Here is a 27,306-nt window from a genome sequence, read left to right as displayed (position 1 = left end):
TTTTTTTCTTTTTGTTAATGAAATATTAATTATTTATCTGTATAATATTAAGTCTCACAATAAACATTGTTTAGCTAAAACAAGAGGGAAATATAGCCAATGTAAAACATTAAAGCAGACATAATAATATTGTAATTTTCTTAATTTTTATAATCTAAAAGAGACAGCACACCTAATCATTAAGAAATTTTATTACGGGAAAGTATTATTAGTTTACATCTAAGTCATTTAATACATATTATCTAATTCACGGTTTTCGGCAATAACATTTCTTAACCATAAACATATATTTCTTTTAGAATAACTGATTTCTTTATCTCAAATAAATTAACAGAAAACATCCTCAGCGTTGCACCCGCCATGTTTGATATAGCGTTGTATTGTATATTTTTAGAGAAGACGATACATTCAAGAAACCTATTATAGTTGATACATAAATATACACATTTTTAAAAAGGTACTTACATGTATGAAGTTCTACCATTTCTGGAAGGCCCCGCAGTTGGTTAATAACTCCTTTCGTAATATTGTTTTGAAGCTATATATTATATCATTCTGTCCCAGCTTTAAATTGTGGCATATTTCCCAGTTAGAATAATAAGCTCCTTTATTTCAGAGTCGTCCATCATTATACCTAAAAAGCATATAAAGATACTATTATGTTTCTTTTTTAACCATTCGGATACGCAACAATATTATTATTACATCTTAAATTACTCAATTTACTTTTATTTAATACCTATATATGTACGTACCTTCAAAATATCCGTTAATTTTTAAAGAACACCAATAAATCTAAAATACATCTATATGAACATGAACATATCACGCCATCTTGACAAACACTGACGACTAAATCATAAATAGTTAATCTGCGCAATTCTTTTGTGGAAGAAAATCTCTTTGCAAGTAACATTTCGGCATTAATGACAAAGTTTTTATTTTATAACCACAGTTACTACAGAGGGTATTTCTGAAAAATTATTTCTTGTGGTTTAAAATATTTATTTGATTGCAAGAAAATTTCTTGTTCACAAATATAAATATGGATTATCTTAACATTATATTTCTTATAATGCAAAATATTTGTAGTTTTCAATTTAAGAAATAAAAACTTTAGGATAAGAAAATTAAATATAACCATTAATGCATTTCTTAGTATTGAAGAAATTATCTGTAAGAAATTATTGAGTTGTGTTTAAAAAACTCGTTTCTTTATATGTGAACCGGTATGTGTAAGTTAATAGGATATGTTAACTTTTAAGAAATATTGCTCAAAGAAATCGGTGTTTTAGGAGAAAAGAAATTGTTCTCTCGGTGCATCTACTATTCTCACCGTGGGACCCATTTCTCGCTGATTTTTACGGCTCTTACGGCGGCCGTAAAAAATCGCCTGTGTGGTCAAACGCTTATGTTACTAAATTACTTGATCGTGTCACCGCAGTTTATTTAGATACTAGTTTATTGTTGTGTGGGTATATATGCTCCTTTTCAACATGAATTAATATATATAGCTATTTTTAAGTTCATTGTTTTTTTTTATGGTTTTATTTTATTGACTATATTTTGTTAAGATTTATTGGCACCCATTTTTGTAGTTTCGTAGCATTCAGTATTTTCTAGATTTTTGGTTATGTTGGGTGCGTTCGAACGACCACAGCAGCTGACTGTCAGCAGAAAGCAGCTTAGTGGTTGTATCCAGCGCTAATAGGGAAAGCTTAGTAAATCTCTCAGCGGCTGACTTCCAGCGGTGTCGTCTGACAGCTATCGCTTACTCAGCTGTCCAGCCGCTTTCGTCGTCCGAACGCACCAATTATTAACTTTCTGTTATTCTAATTCATACTCACCCCACTGAAGCGCCCGATAATGATCAATGAGACCTCGTATTGTTGTTGTGTTACGACTGGCTTATTTTATTACTATCTAAAATCACTCTTTGTCCACATTGCGTTAATTATCGTTACAGCTTAGAACACGAAGAACGTAAAAGTATTAATATTTTATATTTAAAAAATAATAACATTTTTGATAATATTAGGTGCATCCCATTTAGTGTACTTATAATATCCAAAAGGTAATACAGCCATAAGATCATAAGACTATCAATAAAATATTTATTTTTTCAGTTAGACAGAATAGCCACTCCTACTTATACATTCCTAAGTCATACCCGAGACCGTCAAGAAATGGAGTCATGTCCCAAAGATACATCTCCTCCGTCCGTACCAAGTATTTACAAGAATTGGTGGAAGGAAACCTCGAGACATATCTGTGTGCTAAAAAATACTTTAATTAGACAGAAGATTTTACCTGCGGTACATGCCACTGAAAGCGTTGATAATAGAAAAGTTGTGGAACAGTTTTCAAAAGGAATTATTAGGTAAGTTTTTATAATTCACTAAATTTAATTTAAGAATGCAAGTAAATATTATTCTTAAATATTTTGTAAATCCTCCGTCTACATATTTTTTTTATTAAAGAAAAAAATTACGGCATCCACCAATAGGTTATGAGCGGCATTACTTGATAAACAAAAGTTAACAATGATTTTTAACAAATGAAAAAAAAATAACTAGATTGAATACAAAATATTGATTGAAATTAGATAGTTGAGTAAGTCTTTTACTGGACAGTTTTCTCCTAATAAAGCTGGTAGAGTGTTTGGTAGATTGTTCATTGAACGTTCACTTTGATATTTTGGACACTCAATTAACAGATGGGTGACGGTGAGAGGCGTACCACATAGGTCGCACATGGGACGTTCACTGGCCGAAAGTAAATATGCGTGTGTAATCTTGGTGTGCCCTATACGTAGGCGCGTTAGAACCGCTTGAATAAACCTCGAACTAGCACTTGTTTTCCACTGTCGTGTATCTGGTTTTACCGATTTTAGTTTAGATTGCGATAGAAACCATTCGCGTTGCCACTGACCGATCACTTTTTGTTTAAAAAACGTTTTGAGATCTTTATATACACACTCGCGCACTAATTCGGATTTCGCACTTGTTGCTGCATTACGAGAACTTCTGTCTGCATCTTCATTGCCGATAATTCCTATATGTGATGGGATCCATATACATTTCGTAGTTGTGTTTTTCTCTTGGGCAATTTGTAGTTCAATTTTTATTAGTTTCTCTAAAGGACTTTCAGGATACAGATTCTGGATTGCGAGAAAAGAGCTTAGCGAGTCGGTGAGAAAAAGAGGCTTTGAAATATTTGAATGGTTTGCATGTTTTAGGGCGCGATACAGAGCAAATAGTTCAGCGGTGTAAACGCTTGAACTAGGCGGTAGTTTAAATTGAAAAGTAGACGTTTGAGTAACAAATGCACAACCAATACCTTCACTGGACGAGTTGAATGTAAAAAAAGAATATAACAATGGATAGAAACCAGCTGCTGATCTATGATGATTGTGATGCATCACTTTCTATACCGGAGCCCACCTCTTCAAGATGAGCAAGTATTTTTTTATTCAAGTTAGTCAGCCTTGTTTTTATCGATCTTTCTTTTAAGTAGGGACGAATTTCCTTTAACATGTCACTGAGACCTCTAAAATCAGAAGTGAAGTCATTAATTGGGATTATGGGGTTCGATAAGCCAGCTATGTTTTCTAGGAGGAGGACTAATTGATCACTGTTCAGCGGAAATGGTGGTTCGTGATTATCGAGGTTTTGACAGGCTTTATCATGGAGAAAATGGATACATCCGAATGCGTTTCTTCAAGTTTGGGTGTATTTGGCTTCTTTCGAGTTGCTGTAGATTTTGGTACTGTAAATGGGTTTCCTTAAAGTGTATTGTCGATTTCTGGAGAGGCGACTTCACTGATAGAGCGTTTTAAATGAGCGTCTTTGTTTTGGTTACTTCTGTATTTACGTTTGGTAATTCTGACTCAGTATGTTCTGAGAAGGTACTTTGGTGTGATGATGTAATTGGAGCTTGATTAGATTGGGACGTTTCAGGTTGGTTAGTCGTACTGGTAAGGGTTGGTGTAGGAATCGATGCTGTTGTTGTTTGTGCAGCCGAATCAGCTACAATTGTAGTATTTGAAGCTGTAGAGCTTAGTGGAGTTTGTTGTGTCGTAGATGTATTTGTAGGTTCGGTGCAGGCTGCTGCCATATGTCCTGGTTTTTTGCATTTGAAACAGACGTTTCCATTTTGAGAAAAGAATATTGTTTGGTTTGTGTTTTTGAATGTAATTGTTATGGCGCTTGGGATGGTTAAATTGTAAGGGCTAACATATACTTGCCGTCAAAAGCTTAGGATATGGCTGTACTCGGGAAGATTTGCGCCGATTTTTAGAAATGTTATGGGATATACAAGATGTAGACCGATTTTTAGCAATTCTTTTTCAAGAACATGGTGTGGAATGGTCGGGGATACATTTGACATGACAATTCGTTCGGCTGGTTTTATAAGTCGTCTAGCCTTTAAAATTTTAGGTCTAGCCTAGGATATTTTTATTCGCGAGGTACATGCAAACCGGGTGGTTGGAAAGGCGCGAGGCGAAAATGATGTTTTTAGGTTGAATAATGTTACCAAGAGGGATTAGGTAGTCATGAAGTGGAGTATTTTCGGTTGCACTGAAGACTAGTTCCTGGTCTTTTGAAGGGAATTTAAATTGATTTGTCACCTGTGAGTAGCTTTTCGGTGAATTTATGTTGTGTTGAGATTGTTGATCCATGCTTGCTTCGGTGGAGATAATTTTAGAAGAACAGGTATCACCCGCAAGAGTGAGTGCGGCCCTGTCCCACTTGGTAACCGACTCCAGTTCTTGTCAGTATAGACCGCAATATAATTGAAAATGTGTTTAAAATGTTACTAGTATATACAATTGTATATTATAATACAATAAAAATATTTATTGTTTCAAATAATTACGTGAAAAGTAGATAATATGCCGTATATCACTTGTATCGCTTTCACGAAAAACTTAACTTATATATAAATAAACTTTTATTTATATCTCCTTAATGAACGATAAATTTTCTGCTAATTGCTTTTTGATAACTACCTAGCTCGTATTCGATAGGTACGTGTTAACAATACGAATGTTGAAACTCGACTCTTCTACATATTTTCTTCTTCGCAAGGATATAGTGGTGTCATGTAATTCGTTCGACTATTTGTATCCAATTAACTATATCCTGTGCGTGTTGTTTTGCGTCGGACACTGAGTAACCCGTTTTGTCCTTTATTTGATTCGACTATGATAATGAGGATCTGTCTCTGGATCTGTTGCCCGCTACGTTACTTCAACTATCATTCTTTCCATGCCTTCTTTTCTGTTAGTTATATATCCTAAATATCTTAGGATATTTTGGTTGATAGTTGTCGTGAGTCTAGTTTTTATGTTAAATTCTTCTAGTATTGAATTATTTATGGGATGTGAGGTTCATGGTACGCGCAATATTCCACGGTGTAAGGGAAAGTGGGGAAATGGTGCGCACTTACCCAGAAATCGATTCTGTTGTAAATTCTTTCAATCTATCATAATATCCAGTACGTCAGAGTAAGCCCTAACTATTCTACTTTGAATATGTAAAATAAGTTTTAGAGAAATACAAAGTGCAAAAGCATAATATTAAAAAAAGAAAAGAAGTGCCTTTGCGCACGGATCCCCACCCATAAGGGCAATCATGCGCACAGATTGGGAAATGGTGCGCACTAAATTAATGTTAGAAAAAAACATTAATTTAAAATTAATGTAATAAAAACACTTCTTTCAAAAGTATAAAAATATTATGAAGAAATAAGAATTGTATGGTATACTTAAATGACATATTTTTAACGTAAACAAAAGTTGCATTTATAATTTTCTGGGGTTTTTACAGCTGTACATTCTGCGTGATTCCCCGAGGCACATAACACACATGTATATCATAATCCTTTTTTCCCTCTTTCCCCACAAATAGAGCATGTCTCTTTACGTGCAGCTGGTTTTTCTAATGGTGGTGGAATGAAGCTTCATTCAACATCATCTAATTCGTCTTCATCGATAATATCTGGCAAATAACCGTCTGTTACATCAGACGACTCAGGTGTTAGCTCTTTCTGCACTGTCTTATTTTTTTGTTTTTTTCTTTTCTCTGTCTGGCGATTCTTTATCAAAACATCTTCAGCAATTGCCTTTCTTGCTGCTTTCTGTTCCTCCTTTCTCTTAAGATTCTCGTCCATTAATCATCTCTTTTCATGGGCTTCCTCCAATTTTGCCTTCATTGGTGTGCTTGTAATTGTTGTCTTAATGTTATATCAGGACTCCTTTTAGTAAACCCATAAAGCGAATCTTTGCTAGCTAACTTCTTCTCTTTATTAAAATTATTTAGGGTATTATTTGCTTCAGCATACCTGAATACCAATCATCTAAGTTCTTTATGTTAAGCCATCGAATAATTTAGCAAGCGTTAACACAACATTCTCTTAATTATTTTTCTACTTCACCTGAAACACAGCTGTACAGCTGTGCGACCTAAACGGGGTGGCGTGTGCAAACCTGTTAATCTTTTTTTAAATCGATTCGGGAATATTGACAGCCCTGCCGTTTCTTGTATTTTCAGCCATCATTTCTGGTTACATCCATTTTTAAATCTTCGTCAGTATATTTAAGAATCTTAGATTTTCTTGAGCAGGTTCGTGGCATCTGGCAATAAAAATGGCAATTTTTATATTTACCATTTCATTGTTTGTGGGGTAATCGAGCGCACTCCTGCGCACTATTACCCCTTTGTGCCCTAAATACCAATCATCATCACAAACGGAAAACTACTGAACCATATAAACCAACAGATGCACCAAAATACACGTTAAACAACATGATTTAAATCAATAATAAGTCCAAAGCAGGAAGACTAGAAGAATTCTTGCAATTTTCAATAATCGGATCTGACTTAGTCCAAGTGCAATGGTCGACTGAAGATAATGGCGTAAACCGTTCATGAGATCGGTTGAAAGGTGTAGGATTGGTTGAGTTCGTAAAATCTTCCACGGAATTTGAAATACAATGCAGCGCACGATTACCCGCCGCGCACCATTCCCCACTTTCCCTTACCCATATTTCAAATGTCATAATTTGGTTCGAATTGTCTTTTTTAACCGTCAATGTTTCTGAAGCGTAGGCGACGATATAAAATAGTACTTAACGCTCAAACAATGCGAAAATTTTTGTTTTTTGTAATGGCAGTATTCTTCCTTATTTTTGTAAGTTTGACTGTTGACTATTGCTTATGTGGTCATTATGATGCGTTCATGGATCTCGTCTTCGGACCCTCCACTGTTAATGATGACGGAGCCTAAGTAATTAAATTGTCTGGCCACTTTATATCCTGCCAAATTTCTTATAACTTTTGATATTTCTTTTTTATCGATAATCGTTACTTTGGTTTCTTGTATATTTATTTCAAACCATATCCCAAATTCACCGTGCCCAACTTAGTCACAATTTGTTCCCAGTTCTTCGGCTGAAAACGCCAACACAACCGTTCCATAAGCATATCGCAGGATCTTGATTTTCTTCCTCCTGTTGGTGCTCAACCTAACCATTCCTCAAAAACTTGACGCAAATCTTGATAAATGTAAAATATTAGATACAGTATGGGAGTGCTATTTTCGGGCAAACAAAGAGAGGATTTTATCATGGAGTGCTATTTTCGGTCAAACTGAAATATTCCGGTCTCTTCCAATTGGAGTTGCTTTCAATTATATTTCTCCATTTCTTTTCCAAAAAAGTATATTGTTATTTTACCCGTAACTTTTTCATTTTTGCCTTAGAAAGTCTGTTAAAAAAACATTTCGTAGGTTTTTACAATGTCTATAAGGCTATGACAGCCCTGGCATTAAGGCTATCTTCTCCCGGTGAGGGTGGTTATCCCTTATCCGAGGGGTGGAATAATTGATACGCTTTTACTTGTTGAGTTGTTTTATTTACACTCGCATGAGCATAAGCTGGTAGCACCGCACCCAAAGAACGTCTCGTGTAGAAAGAGACACTATCTTTAATGTGGAAATATTACGTCTGATCACCAAAATAGAATGACGAATGTCTGATATAATAATAAGAATTCCCTTGTTATAGTTTTGCTGTTTATATATTTAGAAATGCCTATTCAGCATCGACCATGAAAAGTGTTTATAATTTACTCTGCAATTATTAGTGAATCGTGATCTAGGATAACAATATTTATATAATCGAATGAAGGTTGTAATATTGTTATGATGACATAAATAACTGAAAGTAATTATCGTAGATAATTACAGGGTGTTTTTAAGATATATCTACTGAGTACAGATGAATTCTTGTACACCTTCCCTTTTTAGGAATTTTCCGACTACGGGGAGGGAAATTTGCAAGTCGTGCTACCAACCCATACTGTGTTGTAATCAATACAAAAAATTTATTTTATATACAAACTTCCTAAGCCTACGCAAATACATAAATAATATAAAATGTTCGTTTAACAACATTGTTTCGTAACACTTGTCACTCACTGTGTTTTCGGATTGTAAGCATATAATCTATTCTTATGTATTTCCTTGATTTTATTGTTTTCTATTCTGATTTTACAATTAACGTTATTTACTTCTGTTATCGTGAAAGGACCTACATAAAGACTATCAAACTTACCATTCTCTTCCCTTTTTACAAGGACTAGGTCTCCTATTTTAAAGTGTTGTGGTGTGCTTTGAGCTTATTCTTTTCTTGCCGCTCTTTTTTGTGTTTTAATAAGAAGGTTCTGGCTCTCTCGTGTGCGCTTTGTAGTTTGTATCGTAACTCATTGTAGTAGGCATCTATATTGTAACATGGTTGAATCTCATGTGTAAGGTCTTCCGGTATGTTAACCTTCCTGCCATATAACAGTTCGAACGGTGTGTATCCATGATACGCGTTAGGGGTTGTATTGTAGCAGTATGTGAACATTCTGCAACACACATCCCAATTTTCTCTGTCTTCGTCTATGAATGCTCTTACGTACTCGTTCAACGTTCTGTGTAGTTTTTCGCAACTTCCAATGGACTGTGGGTGGTATGCCTTTGAAAAGTTGTGTTCTATTTTTAATAGCTTTGTTAATTCCTGCATTACTTCGTTCTTATACTATGTGCCTTGGTCTGTTCTTATTTGCTTCATGAGTCCGTATGTTGGTATGAAATGATCAAAGATTCCTCTTGCTATTGTCTCTGCTTCTTTATTGCACACTGGTATGCTGACCGCGTATTTTGTCAGTTCACACAACATTGTGATACAGTATTTATTACCTTCATTACTTCTCGTGAATGGACCTATTGTATCTATGTATACTATGTCCCATGGTTTGGAAGATGTGTCCGATATCACGAACTCTTCGACATGTGTTCTTTTCGGTTTGTTAATTTGACATTTGTGGCATTGTTTTACGTATTTTCTTACGTCTTTTTCCAAATTTTTCCATCGGAATCTTGCCTTTAGCTTCTTAATTAGTCTGTTATTCCCTACGTGTCCTCCGAACATCGGGTGATTATGGTATTCTCCTATTAATCTGTGTTTTTCTTTGTCATCTTTTATTGTTTCTGGTACTTCACATATGTATATTTCTATATTCTTCAATTTTTTATTTCCTTCTTTAATAAATTCATCAATTGTGCACATTTTAAAAATAATATCATTTACGTATATTTTTACTTTACGTACTGCATTCTCTACCGCCAGCTTATCAAGCTGTACCAACGCTTGGTTTAAATCGAAACGATTCAATCCTGTGGCTATGCTTTTGCTGCATTTTATTTTGTTTTTGGCCCTAATGCTCAGTCTTGGTGAGATTAGTTCTGCTCCAAAGGACAAAATTGGTAGTCTATGCGCCTCTAAATTATTTAGTACCTTCCTTACTGTCTGTTTGGTGGCTTCTGGCTGTAGTGCGAGTTCACTTTCAGCCTTTGTTTGTCTTGCTTCTTTCTCCTTTTCTTTTGCTTGAGCTCTTGTTATAGCTAGTATATGGGCGTTGTCTATGTATAGGTTTTTTAGTTGATGCAATGTTATTCTTGAAAGGCTGTCTGCGTAGTTACTTTTCCCTGTTATATACTCTATTTCGAAGTCATATTCTTCTAGGTCTAATCTGATCCTCGTGAGTTTTGAGGTTGGTTCTTTCATTGCAAATGCAAAGGTTTATGGTCTGTTTTTACTTTGAATGTTGGTGCTCCATATAGATAACATTTAAAATAATTAATTCCCCAATGAATCGCTAGTAATTCCTTAACGATTATAGGTTTATTACATTCTCCTTTACTAAAACTTCTTGATGCATATGCTATAGGTAGGTCAATTCCGTTGTAATCTTGACTTAGGATTGCTGAACAACTCTCATTGGATGCGTCTGTTGTTAAGATAAACTGTTTGTTGAAATCAGGATATTTTAAAATTGGTGGTTTCGTCAGAGATGCTTTAAGCTTTTTGAATGCTTTTTCACACTCCTCGGTCCACGAAAATTCTACTCCTTTCCTCGATAATTTGTTGAGTGGTCTGCATATTTCCGCAAAATTTTTAATAAAACGTCTGTAATAGTTGCAAAATGCTACAAATCTCTTTGTTTCTTCCGCTGTCTTAGGTGTCGGATATTGTTCAATTGCTGCATACTTCGCTTTGTCTGGTGATACTCCCTCTTGAGAAAGATCATGTCCTAAATATGTTACTTCCCTTCTAAAGAATTGACATTTTCCTGGGTTAAGTTTCAAATTGAATTTTCGACATGTCTCGAATGTCTTTTTCAGGTTGTCTAAGTGATGTTTTTCGGATATTCCAATTACTACGATATCGTCCATGTAAAGAAATGCTTTGTCTGGTGTTAATCCTGAAAATGCTATTGACATCATTCTTGAAAAGCTATTTGGGCTTACATTTAATCCAAAAGGTAATCTGGTGAATTGAAATGCTCCATTTTTTGTGCTGAACGATGTGTATTTTCTCGATGATTTTTCTAATGGTATCTGGTGAAAGCCTGACATTAAGTCTATAACTGAAAACCATTTTGCTCTTCCTAGTTGATCTAATATCGAATCTATTCTTGGTAATGGAAATTTGTCTGTAACGATCTTCTTGTTCAGTTTTCTAAAATCTATGCATAATCTCCATGCTCTTCCTCCATCTATAGCTTTTTTCGGTACCAGTACTACTGGGCTGTTGTACTCGGATGTAGATGGTTCTATGATTCATTGGTCTCTTAGGTTTTGTACTTGTCGATTTAATTCCTCTGTTTGCGCATGAGGTGTCCTATAATTCTTGATATATACCGGAGTTTGGTCTTTAACTCTTAGTTTTTGTTCGTAGAAATTGTTACAGGTTAACATATCATGCCTTAGGGCGAATATGTCTGAATATTCCTCGCATAACGATACTAAGTTGTCTCGTATGTATTCTGGTATGTCTAATTTCAGTGATTCTCGTAATTCTTTTTTTCTGTCCTTGCTGTCGTTGACTAGCCTATATATATTGAATAGTTTAATATCCAACGTCCTGATTGTGCTTGCGTCTACATTTACTGTTTCGTACGTTGTGTTCAAAATTTTGATGTATGTATTATTACTTGAAATAATTGCTCTTGCTATGAATATTCCTGGTTGTATTTCTTGCTGTTCCACTATCCTGTCTTTCTTTAACGTTTGAAAAATTTAACGATTCTGTAAATTTCACATCGAGGCGGTATTATTATGGTGTCATTGTCTATATTATCCAGAATTTTCGTACTAATGTAACAATCGTTGTCCTCTTTAATGTGCATTTTAAGGTTTGCGTAATCTAGTATACATTGAAAGTTAGAAATAAAGTCTCTCCCAATGATTCCGTCTGTTGGAATTGGAAAGTTAGATTCTACCAATTGAAAGATGTGTTCGAATCGAGTTCCTTTTACTTCGAGTGTTGTCTCAACTTCTCCCATTGTTTGCAACTCTCCTTTAGTGACTCCTTTTATTTTCGCCTTTGTGTTTGGTTTCACCTGTTCCTTCATAAAATCTTGTGAACATTTTAGTATTGAAATGTCAGCTCCTGTGTCTATGATAAAAGTGCTTGTGTTTTCAAGAATTCCTGTTTTCATTCTTACAAAGTTCGTTAGGTTTAGGTCGAAGTTGTAAATGTTATATTTTATTTCTGCCTGTGTGCTTCCAACTTCTTGTTCATTCAAAACCCCAACTGCTGGTTTTCTTGCTCTTCTTGATTGTCCTCTATTTCTAGTAACCTTACTGTTACGTCCGCCTCTCTGGTTTCCTCTGTATGTTTGATTGTTAAATTGTCTGTATCCTCTGTTCGAATAATTTCGTTGATTGTCCGTTGCTTCTCCTTCGTTCCGTTGTCCGAAGTTATTTCTTCTTCCCCTGTCATATTTGTTATGGTATCCTCTTCTGTATTGCTGCTGTCCTCTCCTATTCTCGTAGTTTGTCCTATAATTTAAGACTCTTCCTTGTGCATTTTCTTCAGTCGTATCGATCGACAAAAATTTAGATACTACTTCCTGCGGTGATGTAAAGTTACCTGCTTCCAGTATTAGCTTAGCTTTCTCTGCATTAGCGTTTCGTTTCATTGTTGTTACTACTGCTTCCGTCGTATATTTCTTTGCTAAGTCAAGTGGCATTCCTTCCGCTATGTATGCTACTTTTAATTGTTCTGCTAACTCTTCCACTTCAGATGCGTACACTGCTGCATCTCTATGCCCTTGCCTTTTTTTGGCTAATTTGGCTATTAAATTCTTCGGATTATCACCTTTTAATTCTTTCTTTAGTGCTTCAGCTATCCGTGGAATCGTATCTTCTGTGGTTATTAGGTTCCTAGCCTTATTGGTGAGTCGCGTTTTTATTAGCGTTACAGCTGTGTCTTCATGACCTTCTGCCAATTTTCCAAGTAGTTCTAATGCGTCTAAAAATGGTTGTAATTTCCCTGCGCTTCCATCGAACTCGTTGGGCAATATCTTGCTTGCGATATTCAAAAATTCATTGATTGTCAAAGCCATGTTTAATATTGTTATATCTTGTTTTATGTCACCTTTTTCCTCTTTTATTCCGTCGTTAATTATTTCTTCTTCTCCTTCCTCGTCGCTTTTTCCTTCTTCTATTTCCTCATCGCTTTGTTCCTCTTCAACTTCCTTGTCGATTGGTTGATGTATTGAACTTGGAACCACTGTTCTCACATTTACTGCTTGAAATGATCGTATAACTTTGTCTCTGATTTTTCCAAAATATTTGTTGCACGATTCCCTTTGTTTGTCCGAAAGTGCTTCCCAGTTTTTCCTAGTCAATTGCGTGAACTTGTTATAAGCTTTAATTAGCTGTGTCGTCACTTCTTCCTTTATGTCCTAAGATTTCGGAACTTTTTTCTTTAAGACTCTTCTGCTTTGACTGTCTATTTCTTGTGCAATTTCCTCAACTATTTTGACAAAATCTTCCCAAGTAACTTTGTTGCTACTCATTTATACATAATTTTTTTCTTTTTTTTCCAGCTTCTGCACTTCTTAGCGAAAATATAAATTCGATAGTCTTACGGTGTATATAGATATGTAGTATATAGATATATAGTAAAAAATATGGAGATAAAATAATACGTCAATATATGGTAAAAATATGTAAAAATTGCAGTGGTAATAAAAATTCAAAAATAAATAACGTTATATTAACCCTTGTAAATAAGTAGTTAGAATAATAATTTAAATGTATTATGCATATAGCGTATATTTGTTATATATCGTATATTTATTTTGATAGGTATATTTACGATAGCAAATATTAAAATCATAAAAATTGCAAAAATGTACTAAAAATCAGTAGTCAAATAATAAATGAATAAAAGTCAGCAAGGATAAAGTATACGTTGATAAATATGTAAAAAAAATCATATAAAATTGTATCATTGCGTCCTATAATAACTTAATACGAGGGTAAAAAAAAAATCTTTGTATATTGATAAATATTGGTAATAGAATAGAATAATTAAGTAAAAATAGGTAAACTTTAAACATATATTAATGTAATTAAGGTAGCACATAATGTTTATACTTTATACTTTATATTAATCAGGAAATACCATAAAAATAGCTAATATGGACTTACCACTTTTACACGTCTGTGTTCGTATCACCAAAAAGTCCTCGCTGCACGTTCCATAGCATTGTCCATTGTCCATTGTCCACACGAAGTTCCATCTCCATACCATTCCATTTTCCATACCATAATCATCTCCGTCTCGGTCCTGATATTATCTCCATCCTTTTTATGTGGGCACCCCGCTGCTATCTAGGGTAGTCGAGGTGCAAGAACATTGACGTGTTTTCCCATTTCTCGTTCTAGACTGCTAGTTCTGGGTTCTTCCCTGGTCTTGGATCGCCATATGACAGCCCTGGCATTAAGGCTATCTTCTCCCGGTGAGGGTGGTTATCCCTTATCCGAGGGGTGGAATAATTGATACGCTTTTACTTGTTGAGTTGTTTTATTTACACTCGCATGAGCATAAGCTGGTAGCACCGCACCCAAAGAACGTCTCGTGTAGAAAGAGACACTATCTTTAATGTGGAAATATTACGTCTGATCACCAAAATAGAATGACGAATGTCTGATATAATAATAAGAATTCCCTTGTTATAGTTTTGCTGTTTATATATTTAGAAATGCCTATTCAGCATCGACCATGAAAAGTGTTTATAATTTACTCTGCAATTATTAGTGAATCGTGATCTAGGATAACAATATTTATATAATCGAATGAAGGTTGTAATATTGTTATGATGACATAAATAACTGTAAGTAATTATCGTAGATAATTACAGGGTGTTTTTAAGATATATCTACTGAGTACAGATGAATTCTTGTACAAGGCTATTAGTATTAAATCCCTTTAAAACCCTCAGTGTTAAAATGGTGTGACTTTGACAAGGTTAGTAAAGGTAGTTTTTACTTGTTAGTACAATATTTAATTATCAATATATCACTCAATTTTTCTCGTACAGAACATTTTCGCAAGCCAACTTTAATCTACAATTTTCTTTATAAATATAGGGAATTAAAAAATCTACAATTTTCTTCATAAGCATTTTTTCGTATCTCTGATGCTAATTTTTTTATTCTGAAGAATCAAACTACAAAAATTCGTTATTCGCTTTTAACTCCATTTTTTTAAACTAATTATTCTAAGCTGGTCAAACTTTTACAATCTATTAACAATACATAAATAAAGAAGACTGAACAAGACCAATGACTAACTTTAATTAGGGTGGTAATTAGGTGGTTTTTCCGCTCACTTTCTCGCTAAAAAAATTGACTGGGATTGACTTTCTTTTCATCATAAGCCACTCAATTTTTGACTTAATAGCTTTCTTTTTTAATATAGACCTTTTTAAATACTTTAAATTAGTTTCACTAAGTTATCCTCGAAAAATGCATAGTTTTCCCGTCTTTTAACTTTGAAACTACAAAATTTGAATTTGGTATTTGACGAAGAACAGCTCTAACCTATAATAAAGTATAGCTCGGTTATTATTAGTCTTAAATAAAATTAAAATAAACCACTTGGTTTATTTCTTCAAAAGGTATATTTTTATTAATTAGAGTTGTTTTGATAAAACGAATAATTTTTGAGTTATTACCAGAAAACTGATTAAAAACATTGATTTTCGATATATAATTAACACTTTCGATAGCGAGTAAATCTAAAACTATTTATTTTATCAAAAAAATGTATAAAACTTTGTTTGCTTAGAATTAATCTCTTTACCAATTTTTGCAGTCAAAATATAATAAAAAATTTTCGCCCACGAGATGGGTTGGCAACCAACCCCTGGTAAAAGCGCCTTTCGGCATGATATAAATTGTTATCCTTTGAGTATCTACTACTTATCTCAAATTTTCAAGAAAATTGCGAGGTGAAAATCTTCGGCTCCTAAAATCAAAACGTGGGCATCCTTTGGGTGACGATAGAAAGTTATATAATCAGTCATTTGCAGACGATCAATTTATTGTAGCATAAAGAAGAAGATTATGAAGATATTGAATTGAAGAAGATATTGAAGATTTTCAATTTGGTATTTCAAAAAAGAATTCTTAAAAAGAAAAATAAGAAAACTTGGGTTACTAAAGGAATTAGAATTTCCTGCCAAAACTTAAGATCGTTAAACTACATTAAAAAACATATAATATGCAATGATGAATTTTTGATATATTTCTATAAATATAGGTCCATATATAGGAAGGTTAATAAATTAGCAAAATGTATATCTTTTAAATCTAGAATGGAAAATGCCAAAAATAAACAAAAGGAATCTTGGCGTATAGTTAATACTCTTAGAGCTAAAGTTCCCCAAACTACTGATGTAGTCTTAAACCCTGGTGAGCTGAATGAATATTACTGCTCAATAGGTCCAGAACTCGCTGAACAAATTAATTCTTCTTCTAATCCAATGCATTTTTTAAATGGAGTAAACATTACAAATTATTTTTATTTTCTTCCCACTAATTCGGCTGAAATAAGAAATATTATACAAAGCATTAAAACTCCTATGGCTGCAGGCTGGGATGGTATCCCATCTAAAGTTTTATCCCATTTTCCTGATAATGTTCTGAAAATTATAGCGGAGGCAATTAACACATCTTTTTCAACAGGTCACTTTAGCGATTGTTTAAAATGTGCTAAGGTTATTCCTTTATATAAAGGTGGTGACCACGATTTACCTGCTAATTATCGTCCTATCTCTTTGTTACCATCGCTTTCAAAGGTTGTTTAAAAATTGGTCAAAATCCGAATGATGACTTTCTTACAAAAACACGATTTACTTTCTTCCTGCCAATTCGGTTTCCAGTCATTAAAAAGTACATATGATGCCATCTTCGAATTCATGGAAAAACTATACTTAGACTTAAATAACGATTATGTTGCTGCTGCAGTTTTCTGTGATCTATCTAAAGCCTTTGACTGTGTCAATCACAAAATACTTCTTAATAAACTGGAAAGATATGGTTTTAGAGGCACTACTCTAAAGTGGTTTAGTTCATATTTGGAAGACAGATGCCAGTCTGTATCAATCAATGAACGCTATTCTAGTAATATCTTTATTAATTGTGGCGTACCTCAAGGCTCTGTCTTGGGTCCTATCCTTTTCTTGATATATTTTAATGACATAATTAACCTCGATATTAATGGCCAGTTTACTATATTTGCAGATGATACCACAATTTTATGGCAAAACAAGGACTCTAAGGTACTGAACAAGATTATTAGTAGTGATATGCTAAAAATCTTAGAGTGGTTCAAAGCTAATCATTTGACATTTAATTTTTTAAAAACCAAATTAATTTCTTTTAAGAATGATCTAAACAGCATTACTCTGGGTAATGAAGGCATTTGTTCTGACACTGTTAACAAATTTTTAGGTCTCTATATTGACAATAAACTTAAGTTTGAGCAACACACTGTATATTTAAGCAAAAAGATATCATCGGGTTGCTTTGCTGTCAAATCAGTTGCACACCATTTGGATTTCAAGAGTGCAAAAAGTGTTTATGTGGCCCTGATTGAATCTAATTTGAGATACGGTATTGCCTTTTGGGGTAGCTGTTCTCTTCATCATTTTAGTAGAATCTTTATGCTACAAAAGAGAGCACTTAGATATTTATGCAAGGTCAAGTTTGGTACATCATGCAGGCCTCTGTTCCGGAAACATGGTATCTTGACGCTTCCCTGCATATATATCGTTGAATTAGCGTGCTTTATTTTTAAAAAACATAAAGAGGATATTCGGACAGATTCCCTTTATAACACTCGTCTAACTTAAATTATTCCACTTCCAATTCCCTCTTCTACACTAATTAAGAAATCATTTATTTACACTGGAAAGAAAGTGTTTAATCACCTACCACTCAATATAAGATCCTCCAGCAATATTTTTGTATTCCGAAGAGCAATCAAGAAGTTTTTATTATCTAAATGTTATTATAGTATCGAGGAATTTTTTGAGGACAGTTGCGCTAATTGATGGCTTTTTTATTATTTTTTTTTATTATGGAAATTTTATAGTTAGTATTTTAATGTATCTTGTACTGTGTTTGTACTATACCACGTTGTATTTTATAAATGTATACTCATTTTTAGAAACAATAAATTTTCTCTCTCTCTCTCTCTCTCTCTAAAATGTAGATGGCTATAAAAATTTAGGGCCCTGTGAAGTTAACGTAGGTAAAACAGAGTATGTGAAGAGGAACTGAATAAGGTTCACAATTAGCAAGTGGCAAAATTTGGTCTATCACAAAATAACAGTAATAAAATAAAATTAGTTTAATTAGTTACCATTTTAATAGTTACTATAGTATATACATTTTAATAGTTACCATTCTAATTAGTTTAATTAGTTACCATCAAACGTTTAGATGAAAAATTAGAAAGTGGTAATTTTGAAAATACCGAAGAACACTACGAACACATCAAAAAGTCCATTCATTTGGCAGCAGAAGAAGCACTGGGGAAATGTGACGAAAACCATAAAGGAATAAAACCGTACTGGTGGGATGAAGAAGTAGAAAAGGAAATTACAGATAAACGTCGGAAATACCAAACGTTCCTATCAACAAAAACAGACAACGATAAAATAATTTACAAAGAAGCCCAAGCCAAAGTAAGAAAGAAGATAACTCAAAAAAAGAACGAATCGTGGGAAAAGAACTGCCAAAAAATCAATACTTACATAGGAGGTAGAAGAAGCACAGAGAGTTGGAGATTAATTAAAAATATGAGAACTAATAAGAAAAAAGACGTTATATCACCAATAACAACGGAAAAATGGGAAGAATATTTCAAAAAATTACTAACAGAACAAAGACCAGAATTTGTTAACATAGAAGACAACATGATAGGTATACATATAAATTCATCACCATTACAAATAAGTAAATCAGAGATGGAAGAAATAACCAAATCCCTGAAAAATGGAAAATCCCCTGGTCCTGGTGACATCCCTGCAGAATTAGTAAAAGCCGGCACAGACAAACTCCAAGAACAGCTAAGAAAACTTTTCCAAGATTGCTTAAATGGTGCCGAATTACCAAAAGAATGGAAATTATCTATCATGTCAACAATCCACAAAAAGGGCAGCAAGGATCAATGTGAAAATTACAGAGGAATTGCGGTAAACAGCACAATAAGTAGGATGTATGGGAAACTTATTAAGAATAAAATAGAAAATGACTATAGAGATTACGAATCAGAGGAGCAAGCTGGCTTTAGAGCTGGGCGGTCCACAGTAGACCACCTGTACTCTATTACGCAAGTTATTGAGAAAAAAACAGCCGTCAATAAAGAAGTTCACCTGGTATACGTAGACTTACAAAAAGCATATGACAGTGTGCCCCTCAGCAAACTATGGTCAACCCTTTATCAAACCAACATTAAACATGGTCTTATCAAAGCAGTCCAAAGTCTGTATAATGGAACTACTGCAAAAATTAAAACTGGATCAAGGATGTCTGAGGGATTTAAGATCACGAAAGGATTGAAACAGGGTTGTTGTATTTCGCCTACCCTTTTTAAAATTTATCTGGAACAAGCACTCAAGCTGTGGAAAAGAAAATGTAATGGCATGGGAATCCCTCTCAATGACGACACAACACTATACACTCTATGTTTCGCTGATGACCAAATTCTGATTGCTCAAGATCATGACGACTTAAGTTACATGACGCGGAAGCTAATAGAAGAATATAACAAATGGGGTCTCGAAGTCAACATTAAGAAAACTGAAGCCATGTGTATTGGAGGAACAAAACAGTCCATTACATTAGACGATGGGGTAGAAATTAAACACTGCGATGAATACAAGTACCTGGGCATGAAGATAACTCAAGATGGAACACTCGATGCTGCTATAAAAGACAGAAACATGCAGGGTAGAAAAGCCATATCCATGATGAACGGCATTCTGTGGGACCAGACAATATCTAAAGCGAACAAACAGCTCATATACAATAGCATACTTAAAAGTATAATCACATATGGCAGTGAAGTTTGGCCACTGAAACAAAGAGCGCAGAAAATGTTACTAGTAACAGAAATGGACTTCTGGAGAAGAGCAGCAGGCAAATCAAGAAGAGATCGGATACCGAACGAGAGAATACGAGAAATGATGGGAGTAACACATACAATACTTGATGACATAAAAACAAAACAATTGGTATGGTACGGCCATGTACAGAGAATGCCAGATGACAGGATCCCTAAACAGATTTTGGCATGGACACCACAAGGGAGAAGAAAAAGAGGAAGGCCGAGAAGAAGCTGGAGGGAGGGAATTGAAAAAGAACTAGAGGAAAGAGAAATCCCTCCAGGTCTATGGTTAAACAGAGAAGAATGGCGGTTAGGAGTCGGAAGGCGTCGGAGAACGCTGTAAACCGATAGTAGTAGTAGTAGTAGTAGTAGTTACCATTAACAAATTCACAAAATATTTAGAAATTGATTTTTAATTAATTTTAATTTCTGAATAAAGTCATTGTATTGTAAACTGTGGGTATTTCCTTTTAGACCAGGGGAAGATTTATCTATAAATTTTTCTATATTTCTCATTTTGCTAAATTTTCTGATTTTGGACTTCTTATGGCTTATGTTAAGTCCTACGTTTGAAGTTCATTATCTAACTACAGTCAGATCCTGTTGCATTATATCTCTGACTGTGGCATCAAATTTGCTGCCGTTGACTAAGATGACTAGGTTAACCGCATAAGCCGAGGCAGGATGCCTGTCACTGCTAAGTCTCGCTATCAGCCCATCCATGACCAGATTCTGCAAGAGAGAAGATAAAACTCCTCCTGTGGAGTCTATGTACAGACATTGTATCCCCTAACAAAACTGCGTATATCACATGGCTCCTCAGCACGCAGGCTATCCATCTGCAGCTTATTTCAGCTATTTCTATTAGACAAAGGGCTTTTGTGATTGCTTCGTACTAGATGTTGCCGAATGCTTCTTCTAACAGTAATCTATTTGCTTTGTCGTTAGCATTTTAGTAATCACTTGTAATTGCACTGCAAGAGATAATTCCAAAAAATGGAAGGCATAATGAAAATACTGTGCTGTCAACCATTAAGAAAGATGTACATTATTATTGTATTTGCTACCATTTTCTGTTTGACCTCAGCGTTTGTTCTCATTCGGTATTGGTTAGGATTCGGATTGTGTAGGGCCCAAAGATCATTCTAAAGATTTTTCTCCCAAAACAACCATTGTGGGTTATCTTTCCATTGCTTTTGCTTAGCGTCCACGTTTCACACCCTACAGGAGTATCGGTCTAATCACTGTTTTATATATTCTGATATTTGATGTTCTTGTTAGGATATTGGATTTATTAGTGTTGTGGGAGCTATACATTTATTTGCTGCCTGAGCTCTCCCTTTATCTCTTTTGTGCTATCTTCATCTGCGGTGATTGTTTCTACTAGATATTTAAAACTCTTCACTCTTTCAAAGTTTTACAGATCTATTGTCACATTTTACCCTATTTTATCTCGTCTCTTGTGTCTGTTAATGCACATATATTTGGTTTCCTCTTCATTGACTCTTAGACCGGTTTTTTGACCCTATCTCTAATTTATTGAAAGTTTGCGTTACATTTTTGTGACGATGTTTCCCAGAATGTTATCTTCATCCGCATATCCTAGTATAGTGGTAATTTTGGTCCATTTACTGTCAGTAGTTTTGTTCTAATTTGTGCTGTTCTGACTACTTTCTCCAGGATTATATTAAAAAAGCGAGGTGACAGTGACAACTCCTTGTTTTAGGCCATTGTGTATTTCAAACGATTCGTAGAATTTGGTAACTGTCCAGTAGGGATAGACGAATAACAGGCCTAACCTTGCATTAGGAGCTGCCCCAAATTTTATTTTTTTTAATCTTTAGGGGGATCAATAGTAGTTTAAATTTAAAATCTCGACCGAATTCCGCCATTGCTTTAGCCGCCATATTGATTTTAAACGAGAACCGTTTTTGCTTAATATCTCCGCCATTTTTAACTTTTCGGCAAAAAGTATAACAACCATAATTGTTGAAAATGTAATTTTCTATCATTTCTATTTTTACAATTTTTTCGTGCCATCGATATTTTCCGAGTTATAGCGGAAAATAATGACAGTTATATATAAATAGAGCATAATTATTAAATTATCTCGTTTATTGTTAGTTTTACGACAAAAATGTTTCTTTACAAAAATATAGAGAATTTAATTCTACACAATTTTAGTTTCTTTCATTTTTTTGCTAAAGTTAATATTTAAGGTAGTATGTATGCGATAATGGCGCGAGCGTAAGACCTGATTGATTTTGTAGCAATTGTTTTTGTTCAATATCTACGCCATTTTCAACTTAAATTGTTCCAAATATGATTTCCTACAATTTCTTTTTAACAATTTTTTCATGCAGTGGATATTTTCCGAGTTAAGTGGGAAAATAGTAAAAAGTGGTGAGGGGAGCATAATTACTGAATTGAATCTTTTTTCCGAGCTGCCCCAAATTTTATAATTCTATCCTTTAGGGGAAATCAATAGTAGTGTAAATTTAAAATCTCGACTGAATTCCGCGGTTGCATTAGCCGCCATATTGATTTTAAAGGAGAACCGTCCGTTGTTACTTAATATCTCCGCCATTTTCAACTTTTCGACAAAAACGGTAGGAACTAAAATTGTTGGAAACTCAATTTCCTACAATTTCTTTTCCACAATTTTTTTATGCGATTAATATTCTCCGAGTTAAGGAGGAAAAGTGTGGAAGCAGAGGGGAAGCATAAATTATTGAATTGTCTCATTTATTATTAACTTTACGACATAATTGTACATAAACAAAAATAAAGAGAATTATATGTTATACAATTTTTGAAACTTCCAATGAAACACCAACCAAACTAAGTACATAAAAGACATAAATAATAACTTATAATATGCATTAAGTTCACTTAATTTTATTAACTAGCAAGTTTTATTGGTTGAATTCGTCTGTCGATAATTAAGTTTCATGTCAGCTAACATATTTTAATATTTCAACAATTTTTTTTTATTTTGGACCCCGTTGGGGGAATTTTTCCATTCCCTCCCCCCTCTAAGACCCGCCACTGGTTTTCTCGAAAAATTGTAGTAAATCGTAATTGCAACAATTTCAGTCCCTACACTTTTTGTCGAAAAGTTGAAGATGGGGAAGATATTGAACAAAAACCATTGCTTTAAAATCAATCGGGTCTTACGCTCGCGCCTTTACCGCATACGTACTACCTTAAATATTGATTTTATCAAAAAAAAATGAAAGAGATCAAAATTGTACAAAATTTAATTCTCTTCATTTTTGTATAGGTTAAAATTTGTTGTAAAAGTAATAATAAACGAGATAATTCAATAAATCAATAATTATGCTTTAACTGTCACTGTTTTCCCCATAACTCGGAAAATATGGACCGCACGAAAAAAATTATAATAAACGAAATTATAGAAATCGTATTTTCAACAATTTCAGTGTGTATATTTTTTGTCGAAAAGTTGAAAATGGCGAAGATATTAAGCAAAAACCGTTCTCGTTTAAAATCAAGATGGCGGCTAACGCAACGGCCAAATTCAGTCGAGATTTTAAATTTATACTACTATTGACCCCCCCTAAAGATTAGAAAATAAAATTTGGGGCAGCTCCTAATGCAAGGTTAAATGGTATCCCGACTGGGCTAAACTATCCATATACGAAACACATTATAACTGAATTTGTTGAGCCAATTATTAGAAAGCAATATCAAAAATTTGGCGGATGCGCTTGGACAAATTGGTTTTTCAAGTATTGTTGATTTGTTTCGTATTTTTGTTATATCCCCTCGTTAATAAGAACTGGGCAGTTCACAAAATTAATGCCATCAGTCTAATTAAGAGCTTTATTAAATCGTATCTTTAATATATCACAAAGATGGCAAAACTAGTATGTGGGAGTGGGACCACAAGAAATAATAGAAAAGAAGGACGGACACCATGGTGGAATAATCGGTACAAATCAAAATAAAAGATATCTAAGAAATTGTGAAAAAAAAATGCATATTAAGACAAGATGCAAAAAAGTATAGAAGATACAAAATGCAGAGAATGTGTGTGTGTGTGTGTTTATTGGCACTGGTTTAAGCAACCAACTAGCCAGAATACAGAGAATAAAATATAACGAAGTAATCAAAAATCAGAAAAGGAAAACCTGGGACAAGCTCGGAGAAAAAATGGCAAAATACAGCAAACAAGATGTAAAATTGTTTTATATAGCAATGAAAGACCTAAGAAGCAACAAAGAAATAAACTAAAACAAATACGGACCAAAAAAGAACAATATTATACGAAGACAAGGATATAACGGAAAGATGGAGAGAACATTTGGAACAATTGTTAATCGGAGAGCAAGAAAAGTAAATAAATGAAAATGAAATGATTGCGGACGATCTCAACAACAGACTCGAACTTGAAAGTACAGAAAACCTATTTCGGGCACTAAATAGAGGATTCCTCAACAACAAAAAATATCAAGAAAAATGAAGATGACAATACAGAGTGAGTTTTATGTATGGAAACATAAGAAATAAGGACTTGCACGATTTTTATAGATTTTGGTGGGCAAGGTTTTTCTAATGCGGCCGATATTAAAGTGCTAATTACATTACAAAGATTTTCCGTTTTTCTGGAAATCTAATCAACTTTCTTATTTCAAATAAAACACCATGTACATTTTTTGGGTTTTGAAGTTTTCCTGATTATTTTTCATGTTATATTCCGTATACCTAAATGTCATAATTTAGGAGTTATTGCTACATTTATTAAAAAAATAAATTTTAAACAAATTATAAAAATCAATTTTTTCGGCCCGGGTAATCATTGTTTTAGGTTGCTTGGATTGTTGGGGGGAACAAAAAAGATATGTTGTAATTTTTCTCTAAAATTAATCGTTTCCGAGTTATAAACAATTTAAAGCTGAAAAAAATCGAATAATGACAATTTTCAAGGTTCAACAATACAAATAAAAGATCTTATTCTTGAAACTGCGAAGTACCAAATTCAAGTTCATGCCTTAATTTATCAGCTACTGAGAAGTAATTTGAGCTTGTTTCATTTGAAAACATTGTGTTTTAGTTGTTAATGCAGCCCGCTCGCCCGTCCTCTCATATGCACTTCATTAACAATTAAAAAGCAACGTTTTAGAATAAAACGAACCAAAAAATCTTATGGCAAGCTATTAAAAGAAGAGTTGAGCCTGCATCTGTGTTGTTTGTAATTTCGAAAATTGTATTTTTTACTTGTGGTTTTGAACCTTGAAAATCGTCATCATTCGATTTTTTTCAGTTTTAAATTGTTTATTACTCGAAAACGATTAACTTTAGAGAAAAAATACAGAAGACCTTTTTTGTTCCTAATGATTCAAAGAACGTAAAATAATGTCTACCCGGACCGAAAAAATTGATTTTTATAATTTGTTTAATTTTGTTTTTTAATAAATGTAGCAATAACTCCGAAATTATAGCATTTAGGTACCTATAGGGAATATAACATAAACAATAATCAGTATTTCTTAAGGACTTCAAAACTCAAAAAAATATACAGGGTACTCTATTTGAAATAAAAAAGTTCATTAGATTTCCAGAAAAACGAAAAATCTGACAACAATGTAATTAGCACTATAATATTGGCCGCATTAAAAAACCCCTACCTACCAAAACCTATAAAAATCGTGTAAGCCGTTTTCGAGATAATTTTGAGTGGTTCCATACATAAAACTCACTCTGTATACACATTAAAAATATACGAAACAATATATAGACCAACGTTGACAAGCGAGTAGGATACAAGCGGTAGAGATGAAATGCCTCATAAGAATGATAGGGGGAAAAAGACAAGAAGAAACAGACTTAAACTGATTCTTGACACAATAAAGGAGAAAAAACTAACAAGGGTCGATCATGTAACACAAATGGATAGTAACAGGTTAGTGAACAGCATGTGAGAAGCTAAACCGATAGGAAAAATCAAAAGGAGTAGACCAATAAAAGAGTGGAACAACGACATCATAACAGATATATTACACAATCTGGGTAAATCTTGGCAAGAACCAACTCAAACAGTAATGAACAGAAAAAAAATGGCGAAAATTCATTAAAACCTGGACGCACCTCCCTCGACACTTACGCTAGAAGAGGAAGGATTATATAGGGTGTTCCAAAAGTAGCGTGACGGTAGAATATCTCGCAAAATATACATCAGATCAAAAAACTGAAATATATGTTTTCAATATTTTTCAAAAATCAATCGAATGACACTAAACACGACACCCTCCTACACTCCCTGGAGCTAGGATGGGGGTAACTTTAAAATCGCAAATAGGAATCCACATTTTTTATTGAAGATTCTGATTGCTGACGCAAAAATGAGTAACTTAGGTACGGGGGTTCCTATTTAAGATTTTAAAGTTACCTTCCCCCATCCCCCCACCTCTATGGGATGGGGTGGGAGGGTCGTGTTTACTGTTATTCGATAGGTGTTTGAATAATATTGAACACGTGCTTTTTGGTATTTCATTTGGAAATGTATTTTTTGAGATATTAGACCGTTTCTATAATTTACTTAGTGTATCAAGATAAATTATAACGCCATATATCCACAATTCGAAAAAATGTCTCGAATAAAAGTTACTTATTTTTACGTAAGAAATCCAAGTCTGCAATAAAAAATTCCTATTTAATATTTTAAAGTTACCTCAACCCCACCAGCAGGGGGTGGAGTGGGGGCCGTGTTTGGTATCATTCGATATGGTTTTGAAAAATATTGAACATGTATGTTTCAATTTTTCGATCGGATGTTAATTTCGCGAAATGTTCGACCGTTCCGCTATTTTTGGGACACCCTGTATATGTATGTATGTCCGTCAGTAGTTAAATTTCATCCGTTCTACATCCAATATCATTCGTTTGGGTATGCGTCTTGCTATTCCAACGATAGGTCTTGGGCCTATGAATGATCCTTTGACCCCTCCGTTGGCAAGAAAGTCTGCTTTTTATTCTCTTCAATACCAATATATCCAGGCACTCAGAGTAAACTTATTATGTTACTTTTTCCGATCTGAATCAGATTCTGAGGAGAGTTCCAAACTAACTTGAAGTCAATAAAATTCATTTCCAATGCCTTTAATGTTATTTGTAGATCCGTCCCTGCCAGGTCTTCTGTATTAGTTTTTGTAGGCACATCTCTATAACATAAATTTACTCTTGGAATAAATATAGTAGATTTAACAAGAGACGCTATCGAAAAAATCGCGTGGCTAAAGTAAAAGTGGGCAGCACACGTC

At 34.0% G+C, this 27,306-nt stretch overlaps 1 protein-coding gene across 4 annotated transcripts in view; it reads left to right on the top strand.

The window, feature by feature from the left end:
- The window catches only part of LOC126886472 (uncharacterized), a 614,879-nt gene that overhangs the window by 529,575 nt on the left and 57,998 nt on the right, over positions 1-27,306 (top strand). The window contains exon 14 of one of the 4 annotated variants that reach the window (XM_050653426.1): positions 2,127-2,380. The exons of the other annotated variants lie outside the window; for them this stretch is intronic. Coding sequence (XP_050509383.1) covers positions 2,127-2,380 — 254 coding nt within the window. The remainder of the gene's footprint in view (positions 1-2,126; positions 2,381-27,306) is intronic. 4 annotated transcript variants of the gene reach the window in all.

Source organism: Diabrotica virgifera, chromosome 6 (assembly GCF_917563875.1).
Source record: "Diabrotica virgifera virgifera chromosome 6, PGI_DIABVI_V3a".
In the NCBI taxonomy this organism is placed as follows: domain Eukaryota; kingdom Metazoa; phylum Arthropoda; class Insecta; order Coleoptera; family Chrysomelidae; genus Diabrotica; species Diabrotica virgifera.
This window is presented reverse-complemented; position numbering and strand designations above follow the sequence as displayed.